The sequence below is a fragment of the Tinamus guttatus genome, unplaced genomic scaffold (genome assembly GCF_059628265.1).
Source record: "Tinamus guttatus ecotype Peru unplaced genomic scaffold, ASM5962826v1 Tinamus_guttatus_pri_ptg000171l, whole genome shotgun sequence".
Taxonomy (NCBI): Eukaryota; Metazoa; Chordata; class Aves; order Tinamiformes; family Tinamidae; genus Tinamus; species Tinamus guttatus.
In genome coordinates, this window is record NW_028288705.1 from 2,232,035 (window position 1) to 2,245,155 (window position 13,121).

General features: G+C 39.5%; 1 protein-coding gene across 1 annotated transcript in view; it reads left to right on the top strand.

Annotated features, from left to right (window-relative positions):
* Nucleotides 1-13,121, top strand: part of GRIP1 (glutamate receptor interacting protein 1) — a 212,623-nt gene that overhangs the window by 164,601 nt on the left and 34,901 nt on the right. Inside the window, exons 10-13 of the mRNA XM_088522924.1 lie at nucleotides 4,222-4,374; nucleotides 9,177-9,363; nucleotides 10,126-10,271; nucleotides 11,897-11,977. Of these exons, the coding sequence (XP_088379050.1) occupies nucleotides 4,222-4,374; nucleotides 9,177-9,363; nucleotides 10,126-10,271; nucleotides 11,897-11,977 (567 nt within the window). The remainder of the gene's footprint in view (nucleotides 1-4,221; nucleotides 4,375-9,176; nucleotides 9,364-10,125; nucleotides 10,272-11,896; nucleotides 11,978-13,121) is intronic.

Sequence of the window (13,121 nt, forward strand, 5' to 3'; positions counted from 1 at the left end):
GAATGATAGCTTGCTATCTTATTTTCTAAACAATCCTGAAAAAGCGGCTAATTTGAAGTACGATGTGATTATGGATGGCGAAGCAATAGCAAGGGCAACTAAATACATACGCAACAGGTATCTGGGATGCAGCAGGAATCAGTGGTGCCTTTTTAAGGGCCTGCAGCACTGTGATTCTGCCCTTGGTCAGACCATGACAAGGTTTCAGAGGTGCAGAAATTTGGTTGTTAATAAATGTTCCTGGACATCTAGCAAAGATCCAGGCTGTCCCTGGATGAGCTTTGCCCTAGTCAGTTTGTCAAAGTGGGGGATAGTGAACGCTTGGCTGAGAAGACACTTGTTTCTCCTAGTCCATAGTGAAGGAAAAGTAACTTTTAAGAAACCGTGTTCTTCAGCCGAGCCTGTTTCACGTTTCTGCTTAAGCTGTTTAAATGGGAGACAGAGCAGGGAGTGATACTGCAGAACTAGAATGAGATGGAGATTGAAGCTTGCAATTTGTTTCCATACTTTTTAGCTGTGTCAGTATGTTGCAAATGGGTGCTCAATCTTTGTAAAGGAAAGATATCACATAATTAAGTTTTGGTTGGTGAAATAACTTCTGTAGAGTGTTTCTGTTGGGAAGATGAGTATCAAGGCCAAAGATTTTTTTTGTAGATAATTGTGTTGCTTCAAGCAGTTTTGCTTTTTAAATAAAATTTAAACCAAGCTAATGCTGCTAATGTGCTAGTCACATTCATCCAGTATGGATACCTTTTATAAGCCACTGCTCTTACCATGCTGGCTTTGAGAACCAGCTGCTAGTATATAATATTGAGGGGGCCTGTGAAAACTAAATAAGTGCATCTTTGGGGGACAAATCTCCTTAAGGTAATAAAGCTGCTTTCTTAAACATGCCAGAATAACTAAAATGTTTACAACCTTTCCCAGCCCCTCACCAGATGGTACTGCTGAAAAAACATGACCAATTCAAGATGCAACATACTTTATGGAAGCCAGTATGCTCTTGGAAACAACCTTTCACCAGGTGTCGTATGGCCTGGCTGTTAGAGAATTTGGAAAGCTCTGAATGAGACATTAAGCTGTAGCTCTTAAACTCAGTTATTGGTCTTTCTGGAACATGTTATGAATTTAAAATGGGCCAGAAAATCAGTATATAGAAGAAATAGAAATTTAAACCCTAAAATAAAATGGAGAACACTACAAGAGATCAGGGTGTTTTTTTTTTCTTTTTTTTTTCCTTTACATGATGCTGCTATCATCCATTTCTCTTGCTGCCCCATTAATTTTGTTTGCTGTACACAACCCTGTTGGAAGAGCTCAAGTAAATTACTACTTAGTAGCCAGTAAATTACTACTGTTACACATGATAGGATTTTCTTTTAGAGAACTTTTGTTGAATTGGGATTATTCTTCTACAAGCTGAGCAAACTAAATCTGTGAGAATTCCTACTTTGTAGGAAATTTTTATCCCTACCCTCAGTTTGAAAATAAAACATTAAAAAATCAAAGACTACCAGATAATTTCTTGCTGGAAGCAATCTTCTTAATTAAACAGTGCTCATAGAAACATGTAAATAATGAAAATCCACCTGGCCTCATTACTCTTATCAGATTTTAATTTTTACACCATAGTTAAAAGTTCAGAAATCTTGCTGTGTGTGTATGTAATCAAAGAAAGCATTTTATATGAAAAAATGCAATGAGTCTGCAAAGTACAGATTGCTATATCAGGTTCCTACTTCCATTTCTGGGATTTTTTTCTAGCTCTATAGTCTCAATTGATGCCTAGGATTTTCCTCAGCCTTTAAGGTCTCTCGTGCTGATGCCTGGTAAGTGAGGGGTTGAGATCTTTGCGCGAGGTGCCAGTGTTGCCTGTTGCCATTCAATGGGGGTGGCCCTTGCCTGGTTTCTGAAGCGTTTGAGAAAAAAATAAGTATAATAATTCATTTAATTCATTTGTTGTGAAGATGAAGTGGTGGCAATGCGGGTGGCCATGGCACGGGAGGGGGCACAAGCAGGGCCAGGGTGGCAGCAATCGTGGTGAGACACAGGGCTGCCGAGGCACCCAAGGCCCTTCAGCCTGTGTTTTCCTTGTCTTCCCTCTTCCCTCGTGTGTTCTTTATTGTAGCAAAAGGCCGATGTAGGCAGAGAGGAATTAATACATTCAAGTTAAAACATTGCTTCTGTAATATGGAAAGAAGCAAAACAGCAGCTTTTCTTCTGGCCCTATTTGGTGGTGCAATGGCTACGATTTTCCCTCTGCTTTTAGGCATGAACACGAGACACGTCTAACCTAACCTACCAGATTTCTAGATACTATTCAAAAGATTCAAAAGTGGCACATGGTCACAATGTAGCCACAACTGTCACAAGAGTAGGGAGAATAAACACACAGATCACATGGACTAAAATAAGCAAAATAGGTAAAGAGAAAGGCAGTAAACTTATTTTAGTAAGCTAAAAAAGTTTGAGAGTACAGCAGAATCCCTCATGTTTTTAATACTAAAATTATCTTGTTCCCTGCTTGTATTCTTCTGTGTTTGTCAAGGACAAAACTACACTGAATTTAATGATGACTAGACTGTATTTAAAGAAGGGTGACTTCCATCAGTTTCCCTTAATATTTGACAGATCAACTGAAATGCTCCTCGTTTGGTTGGTAAATACTAGTCTTTGCTTTTGACATATTCCAGACTTCACATACTTAGGAACAGCAATAACACATGGTCTCAGATTTTACCCAGAAAATGATCATTTTAAAAAGCTTGAAATTGCACATCAAAATATTAAATAGGAAGTCTAAATTTTTGCCTTTTCTTTATTAATAGGGCTTCAAGGTAGAGTTTTTCTGCTTCTGGCCGCAAGAAGCTGTTTATTGTGCAGAGTAGTATAATACCAACAATAGATGCCGGCAAAATTAAAATGTCAATGTAGTATATTGAAGTGATGGAATGTAAAGATCTGCATTGTAGGCAGTGTGATGTATAGTATCAGGTTTAATTCTTTAATGAATGCAGGCAGAGGCTTACTAACCTTCAACTAGTAGTCATATAAAATACATGAATGTTTTGTATGACTTTCTTAGAAAACTAAGAAAGTTTACAGTCTTAGCTCGTAAAGCCAGAAGATTGGAAATCGATTCGGAACTAACCTTTTAAAAAATAAGACAACAAAGAAGCAATCAGAAGCATTATTTCTAAGAAAAAGTGGTATTTCTGCTCCTCAAGTTAGCATACCCTGGTGAGAAGACAAGTTCTTTTATTATTTTATTTTATTTTCAAATTGTTTTCAATTCTGGATTTTTTTTTAAATTTATGCAATTCAATTCCTTTTCCCTCTTCTCTGGTGCTTTTGTTTTCTGATTTTCGGTCATCGCACAGTGCGCACAGTGAAGGTTCAAGGAAGCGACAGGCAACTTCCCTGGGGTTTGTGCGCCAACAGCCAGAACAGCCACCTCACCTACCACCCTGACCATTGCAAGATACTTGCCTTGAAATTCTAGAAGATGCCTCCTCAAAAAAGCCTTCATAATGTTCCACACTTTTTCCTGCTGTCATAGCCTCCCATCTTCTTCTTTCTCCTTTCAGTCCTTCTCTCCTTTCACTCATGCTTTTCTCATTTCAGGCACTGAAACCTTTTCAGTTTTATGGATGCTATATGTTTTCATAACCATGCCAAGGTTATTTCTGACATTTTATGCCTTTTCCTTTCTGTAACAAGACAGCCTTGAAAGAGACGAAAAGGCTCAAAAATTCTCAATGAACCAGTTCTTCTGCCATTTGTTGACCATTAGATTTGAGTAGTGCATATAAAACAATTCTTGAATGCAAAGCACAATTTACAAATATTTTGTCAGAAATCACCTACTACAAAAAGGCATTTCTAAAATCAGTGTATCTAGACATATTGTTCTGCATTGATTCATGGATGAGTATCAAAAATCTGAATTTAACAAGCTTTGCCTAAAGTAAGATGTATATTATGAATGTAATTTTGTCTCTCCAGTATTTTTGCTGGCTCCCAGCAGGTGTTTTCATGAAATGCTGGCTGTGCTTTTATCTAGGGTCACCTATGTGGTTTAATGTCTTTGTGATCAGGAATGCGCAACCCGTTCCTGTGCGTCTCGCACACTGTTTGATTCGTTGCTGAGTTACAGGCACGTGCCGCACTCTGCCGAGAAGACCGAGTGCTGTGTGCCAAGTGTTCGATTTCTTGCAGCAGCTTTGGTGTCTTCATCCTTCTCTCCTACCTCCATGAGCGCATACAGCCTGAGTTCCCTCAACATGGGGACCTTACCTCGCAGCCTCTACTCCACCAGCCCGCGCGGGACAATGATGAGGCGGAGGATGAAAAAGAAGGACTTCAAAAGCTCCTGTAGGTGGTAAAACAACCGCTTGACATGTGCAATGAATGGGTGAGGAGGGGGAAGGTCTCGCAAAAAGGTACCAGGTGCCTTACTGAATAAATGCCAGTCAGAAGAGGGAGCAACTGGAGTTTCTGTTAAATGTGGGGAAGCACCAGCATAAAAATTATTTATGCAGTGCTAAAATGAGATCAATAGAGGCTGTATGGCTTGACGATCTCATCTGAAACGTATAATGCCCTGCTTTCTTCAGATCATCCTGCAAGGGCTTGTCATACTGCTACTGCAGTGATTTTAGTTCCTTTTTCAACTCTTCCCTTTAATGTCAGGGAATAAAATTCATAGTTGATTAGTCATGAACAGATTGGTGGTAGGCTCAGCCACCACATAAGAGAAGAAGAGGCTGCCGTTGTACCTCCTCTGTAGTTTTAATCTTTGCATCTACACCACCACCTGTACAATTTTTTTTTTGCCTAGTAGAATACCAAGTAACAATGAAGACTAAGCAGCCTTGATTCTGACCACTCTCCAGTGTTCAAAACATGGGTTTTCCATGGGCCAGTAATTTCCCTATTTCAGTGTGTTCCACTTTGTCCATCATTACTCCCTGGGCCGGAGAGCAATGAACAAAATCAGAGCCAAATGGTAACCTCCAACCAAGGCCAGTCACTATGGAATTAAGAGGGAAGATTTGAGAGAGGAATTGAGGTTTTGCTTTCTCGCAGAAGTTTTTGTTGCTTGCTTGTTCTTGTTTATTTTTTTTGTAAAGCAAATATTTTTACATAACTTTTGCCCGTAACTACATTTTGCTTTTAATCTGATCAGTCATTTATCACAACTCATCTGCTGACATGCTGGCTTCTAATACATTCTTCTGTGTTACAGGGAGATAGGGTGCTGTCCATGCTAGGGTGTCAGTAGGGGCTGTATGTGTTCTCATAGGCAAATGAGAAACAGTAGTACTGTTACACTGATATATTTGAATAGTAAAACGATGTCTGATGCAAAAATCATTCTTAGATTGTGATATATTATAAGACTGTTCTGTACAAGAGAAGACTATTAATCCTGGAAGCAATTTTAATGCTGTTGCAGATGTAGGAGAGAACTGTTATTTGCATTATTTTGTTTTTCAAATATTCTTCATTCAATGAAGTGTAGCTATGTAATTTGCCATCATGCAAAGGTTCAGATTTTCGACCTTTAAGTCCAAAGATTTGCATTAGATTTAAGTGGGAGAGTCACATAGACACTACAGCCCACCAAAGAGATAATCCTAAAGGCGAAGGCTATGGGAATGATAATCTGCTGTGGATTAAGCAAATCTCTAACTACCAGATATCAGGAGGAGGCTTGGTAGTGGGTAGCTTATCCCACATTTAGCTGACCGTGAGGTGTTTTTCATATAGCTTTCCAAAACATGGACAGTTGTCCCCATCCTTGAGTCTGCGTACGCTTCCCTACCAGCAGTGGCTACAGCAGCATCCCTGAATCAGAGGAATTGGCTTGAGAGGAACTGGCTACTTTCTTGTCCTTTCCATGAGCTGCCTTGCCAGCCCAAAAGGAGTTCCTCGCTTCTGCTGCTAGACTTCTACCTCTAACTGTGACTGTAATAATTGTCAATGTAAAGACACCCGAGGGACTGAATGTACAAGAACTTGCCCTCTCCCTCTGTAGGAGACTCGGGAGAAGCGGATAGCACTGACTGCTCTGCTTTTCCTAGAGAGGCAATAGCCTCTTGTCTTAATTTTAGCAATTGTTTTCTTAGCCCAGTTGGACTGTTTGATTTTTTTTTTTAATGTAACTTCTAATAAATCTTTTGGGATGTTATTGTGGAGAAAAAGATATATCAGTGAAGGGTGCTGTAAAGTTTTCATTGCCAATTATTTAGGAAAACCTGCATAACGTAATGTGATCATCCCAGAACTCATGCAGATGAAGTGTGATGATATAGAGGCTGTAAGCCTTTTATGACCGTGAGTTTGCAATCGTTGCATTACTTATGCAGATCTTTCCAAACATGTGGCTATAAAACTTAAAGGCATACCCTACTGTCATGTGCTTTATTTATGCCATTTGTTTTCCATTTTTAATCTTCCCGCTTTTTCACTTTTAAAATATGGTACTTATTGTAGAAAAGCATATATTTTTTGGTTAATGTTTAATTCCTGAAGTATTTTTTAGTAGATCCATATTAGTACTTGAAAGTGAGAGACACTTTTACACCAGCTTACAATGTAGTTATTATGGCTGCAAGTCTGGTAGCAATTAGTAGCAACGAGCCTCTGCTCGGCACATCTGAGTTGGCTGATGACCAGCAGGTACAGAAACATTTGGCATTTTCCAAAGTTCAGAGTGGGCCGCAGGCACAGTAACCCATAAACTTACCTCTAAAGACATCATGTTCTGCTTCTCTCATGTCTACAGGAATAAAACAAACAAATATATAACTTTCAATTTCAAGATTACAGATTTACCTACTACAAAGGACTTACTACACTGGTTCCCAGGGTTGTTGCCATCTTACAGTTGGATGCAATATATACAAGTATGCTAAAACGTTCCCCTAGCATTAGCAAACAGGGCTCACTGGCACCATATACACATTCACGCAACCCTTTTAATGCAGTGAGATTCCTGGCAAAGGCCTAAGGTTGTAAAGGTCCCTGGTTGTAAAGGTCCAAACCCATCAAGAAGCCAAAAAGTGGTACAGCTGTCACTGAATTGGAAACCCCAGCAAGTTTTAAGTGAACTTTTGAGATGCTTGTAACATTTAATACAGCCTTAGCAGTGAGCTCTTGTTGCACAGTTTGGAAAAGATATTTTCATATCTGCTTTTCATTCCTGTTTCTGGTTTGTTTGTTTTGGGGTGGGGGAAGGGAACGGGGGTAGTCAATGGTCACTTGCAAGTGTCCACATAATCAAAATACTTATTGGGCTACTAAATTCCACAAATTACGTTAAACTAATTACCTTAACTCTCTTCCCACAAATATTAAACGATTTGACAATATGAATGAAAATCTTAGCTATCCTAAGACTTAAAATAAATGTTGTAAGTCCTTTGAGATTTCTGAGTATAGTACCAAGAAAGAGTAAGAAAGTTAGAGTTCTGTCTGCTTGCTGCAGAGGACTGGATAGCTGAGTGATGGGAAAATTGCAGCTAACAAGTAGAATGATTATTATATGATCTTGAGAGAAGGAGAAATGAACTTTTCTGAGCTTTGACACACCAAACTTAAAAATTTCTGGAGGATGGGTGTGAGATCTGATACTACTAGCTTTGAATTTATCAGATCTACTCATATTTTGCAAGCTGGAGAAACCTATATCTCACATGCCGCACCAAAGCGGTGGCCGTATCTAAGAATAGATTATTAGCATTTACATTTGGATATGAGCTTATTTTACACAGTGCATATAGAGGAAACAGTAAAGAATGAAGGTATCGAGTAAGTACACAGTTCTTACAGAGGGAAATTAAAAAAAATGAAAAGAGTGAAAAATCACAATAATTTAGAAAAGATGGTTGGTTTCAGAGTTAATTGTACTACTGAAAGAAGGTTTGCTGGGAGAAAACAAACTCGTGAGTTTTGCTTGACAAGTGAAACTTCTGCAACAGAATTGTTAATGAATTGTTATCACTAAACGTACCTCATTAATCAGATTTTAGACTAACCAGGGTAGAACAAAGGCCTCTAGGTGAAGGAAATACGCAAGGGAAATCTCTGAGATCTTTGTACATCTGTGCTAGTAATATCTGTAATGTAAAAAGACTAATTCTTCCCACACCTAAAATACTCTATCTAGCTCTTTGTAGCTGCTGGAGGCAGAAAGAGGTCTTGAAGGAATTTAGAGGTTCAGAAAGTAGTAAGATAGATTTTCAGAATTCTAGGCACTGGAGAAGAATCATTGTAGTATAATATACCATTACTTGCATGATACAAATAGGAATCAAAAAAAAAAAAAAAAAACTAATTTGTGCCTATCTCATAGTACTGTGATTGCCTGTGTGCACAGAAACAATGCTAAAACACACTTTCAAGGAGAGATCGAAGACCCAAAGGTGCAGCTTGCTGCCTTCGTAGGTAGTCACACAGGATCTCAAATGTTGTTTTCACCTTGTTCTGTAGTGCAACCTCCTCTGGCCCAGAGCGAGAATACAGGAACCTGGAAAATAGAGAAGTAGCTCTCTGTATGTCTCACAGGAAGGGCTCCTCAGTCTCTTTAAGCAAATCCACAGAACTTTTTTTCTCACAATGTCTTTAGGCATACAGGTTGATAAGACAGGGAAGGTTTGACACACATTACGCAGCTAGCCTGACATAACTGTTGTCAGGCAGTGAACATGTTCAAGCTGATGAGAAGAAGGCATCCTTCTTTCTTGCACATAAGTCCAGATACGTGCTTTGCTGCTAACAACAGCACATTGCTGTAAGATGCTCAAAAAAGCCCTTAGGAATCAACCTGAAAAGGAGATGAGGTTGTGCCTCCTATTCCCTTCGTGCCTTTAAAAAATCCGTTGTCCATGCCTCAGTCTTAACACAGGTAGGATTCAGGGGTGTTCTGAGATTTTAGGGGTGGGGGGCTAAGCAGATTTGCTTTGAACTATCTTTCTGCATTATAGCATGCAACTGGATGCTTTCTGTTTTCTTATAAGTCATAACTATTTATGCACCATTATCCTAAATGGAATTTAAGAGCAATGTCTCCGTGACTAGATTTATGGTACAGATCAATTTTATTGAAGAGCAATGAAATCTCTGCTGCCTGCATATGAATGTCTTTCCCCCTGCTCTGCTCTCTTTTATAGTGTCTTTAGCCTCTAGCACTGTTGGTTTGGCCGGGCAGGTCGTGCACACAGAAACCACAGAAGTAGTGCTGACAGCTGACCCCGTTGTAGGGTTTGGGATACAGCTCCAGGGTAGCGTGTTTGCTACAGAGACCTTGTCTTCTCCGCCCCTCATTTCCTATATCGAGTCTGACAGTCCAGCAGAAAGGTGAGGTTCCCTCAGACAACCACTAAGTGTGTTTTGGTGAGCATTCCTCGGGGTATTTTGGGCTGGTTGTTTTGAACTGGTCATAAATTGCAGGGCCTTGCTCAGTGGAAGGGTAGCATGTAATAAACTGTCTGTTCTGACAATAATATTTCATATTCCTGATGAGCTGTGGGAAAAATGACAAGCACCAGTGCCTTGATCATCCAGAGTCCTCCAGCAGGAGATTGGAAGCTATATTCATTACAGAGGGAAAAAAAATCAACTACTTCTCTGAAGTCAAAATAGTAATAATTCAGTGTGCCATGGGGGAAAGCCTGCTCTGCTTCTGCTCAGCTTTAGTATGTATGAAACCTTAGGAAATACTGGAGTTTTGATTTGCTAGCTATTTCATTGCAGCATTTCTATTGCACTTACATGCTTGTGTATCTTTTTAATCACAGCATGAATTCATATAGAGCAACCATAGTTGCGCATGCAGCTGCTAGTTGCCACTGCAGAGCTACAGCATCTGTAGCCCAGGGTCACAGACCACGGTGATGGCCATGGATGGGGTGGAGGAGCCAAGGCTGTGTCCTTCCTCCTGGGTCTCACAACCCACACTGGGAGAGCTGATGTTGCCAGAGGGGCTGCACAGGGTTGTGTTGCCCTTCAATAAATCAGAACTGCTGTGTTACTCTTCTTTTTTAAGGATACATTGGATGTCTTTAGTACTACTGGTCCAGATAACGTGCATGTCTAAAGATTGTATTGTTGTGTGCCAAGGTGTGGGGTCCTGCAAATCGGAGACAGAATAGTGTCAATAAACGGTATCCCGACCGAAGACAGCACGTTTGATGAGGCCAATCAGCTGCTCAGGGACTCCTCTATCAACAACAAGGTCACTCTGGAAATAGAGTTTGACGTTGCAGGTATGAACATAGCATTATTGTGTCTTACCAGGGAAGGGGAGGAATAAATTCCAAATATATTGTGTGTGTTAGGCATCCAGGGTGGGGATTTTCTTCTCGCAGGTGCCATTCAGTTGTCAGGTGTGCTGTCTGATGATGGTGCCTTTTTGTGCTGCCTTCTCATTGCGCTTAGCCCTGCACTGTGGTTCAGAACACAAATAGAAATGACAAGTCCTAAAGAAAGACCTGGTGACAGTTATTCCTCCAAGTTATTTCTGGACTTATTTCTGCCCTCACAAAGGAATATTTTGCTGAGCCAAGAGAAATCCTCTACAAGGAAGTTAATGAAATGTTTTACTATACAGATAAGCATTGTAAAAGAGCAGACAAGCAAAAAATTCTTCAGAGTTTATTTACAATACCTTTAACCAACAAGCTAATTAAAGAAATAGAAATAGAACGAATAAAAGCTAGAAAATCATTGTTAATGTTGTTGGTGAATCTTTAATATTACTAACGGCTTTCTCCTCTTTCCTCTGTAATGTTTTTAAGTATTATAGAATACACCTATAAAATCACAAATTGTGTAAATCAAATGAGCAGGCACTGTGTATATGCATTACCCAACCCACTATGTAAATAGTAAAAACATTTATGACTTGTGTGCTGATCTGACAATAGCTCCTTTGAAGTAAGAGCAGTGTCAGATGCTCTCTATCTTGCATAGTATAATTATTATTAATGGTATTATAAGCCTCCATGTCAAATAGAGGCAAAAGATTCTTAGTTTAACAATTCTAAGTGATGTTTTATTATGCCGACATCTAGTATAATGTAAAATTAGGCCAAACACTATTCATGCATTTGAATATGTAAGAAATGGAAATGTAGGAAATAAAAAGTAAGAAAACAAAATAATGAGAGTGGCATTTGAATATTTCTCAAGCCACAAAGGATGGGGAAGTTTTTAGTTGAGTCTCTGCGTTTGTTCGTGCTGCTCCCATTTGCTTCGTGAGAGCAGACTCACGCTCAGAGTCAGACCCTCCTGCAAGAGGTGGGTTCACGTGCTTACACTGCCATAATTTCAGCTGGGTTCTCTGCAGGCCAAGGCCCAAATCTTGGCCAGCAGCAATGCCAAATGTCGGGTGCAAATGCAGTGCTGTTTGTTCAAGTGTTTTTTGCCTCAGCCAGCACCAGACACTTCTTCATTAGCAATATTTTGATTCTTTTTCTTCCCAGGAGATGTAAAATCCATGGCAGTTTCAAAATGTATTAGACCTACAGCAACAAAGGCCTAAAATCCTTAAAACTTGATTTTCTGTCCTTTTAATTAAAATCTATCTGCCAGCATGAAAATTTTCATGAGTGCTTACAGAAATTACACATGAGCTAAAAACCTGCAGTCTCAGCTGTCTGGTGGCCCATGCAATCTCCATAAATTCAGTTAAGCCTTAAAAAAATTGAGTCACCGTGAAATTGCCAATAGAGGTGTAAATCATATTTTGTATGTCCTACTTCTTTCACTTCGGCACATATGTTTTGACTGTCACTATGATGCTGATGTGGTTTAATCAGTTTGCACATACAGTTCCATGTACTTGGGATTTCTGTGTCTCATAATCTAACATTTTTTTATTTTTTAATAGAATCAGTTATACCAAGCAGTGGAACATTTCATGTAAAGCTACCAAAGAAGCATAATGTGGAACTTGGCATCACCATTAGTTGTAAGTGGAAGTGCTTATTTTTAAGACTGCATTTACAGGATGATCTACAGCTAAGTAGATCCTATAGGTACAGACACATTAGTTTTGCTTTAGGCTTCTTTCGCTTGTTCTCTGGAATGAGATAGTTAGCAGTGCTATGTCCATTAAAGAAATACTATCCCAGTAGGGTCACCTAGAGCACGTGGCACAGGGTGGCATCCAGGCAGGTTTGGAAGATCTCCAGAGGAGGAGACTCCACAATCTCTCTGGGCAGCCTGTTCCAGGGCTCTGTCACCCTCACAGGAAAGAAGTTCTTCCTCACATGGAGGTGGAAATTCCTGCATTTCAACTTACACCCATTACCCCTCGTCCTGTCACCGGTCACTGTGGAGAAGAACCTGGCCCACTGATGCAGAAGCTGCACTGGGCAGACCTGTGTGTGCTGGGATGGGTTCTGAAACTATCCCTTCCCACCCCAAATTCCCACTGATAATTCTGCTCTTAAAAAATTATCAGTGTCCACCAAAAACTAGTGGGTGGGTTTAAATACGCAGTTAGCATAGAAATCCCCTTTCTTTAAGATTTTCAGATTGCTGAAGAGGGTAAGAAGGACATGTACTTATCTAAGGCCAGAGTCTGGCTTTCCTGGTATTAACATTCTCTTATGGATACGTCTTTTCTTAGACTATTAGCCTTTTTGGAATTATTGATATATTTTGAGTGGAGATGATTGTCCTTTGACTTACATTTTCAAAGATTTTACCAGCACAAAGAAATAAAATTTATCAAAAGTATATCAGACACTCAGTACTAAAAGTTACATACAAGGAACAAATGAGAGACACTGCAGACCTGTTACACAAGGGTGTTAAATGCCTGACTGAGAAATTATTGGGCTCTGTAAAAAAGTGGTTCTTGAAGTGAAATCATATATCCAGATCTGGATATACTTGTGCAAATAAAAGTATTGGAAAATGAGAAAACCTGGAGAGAGACTGTTCTATTTGAACAGTATTTTTAGCATCAGTAATAGTCTATGAGATTTTGGTAGAAATATTTTCTTTCTAGTAATTTAGTTAATATTGGATTTTGGAATTCAGATACCTCGTGCTTTTTTTGTCTGATGGGAATAAACACTGAATGGAAAGTTAATGTGCTTGGTGTG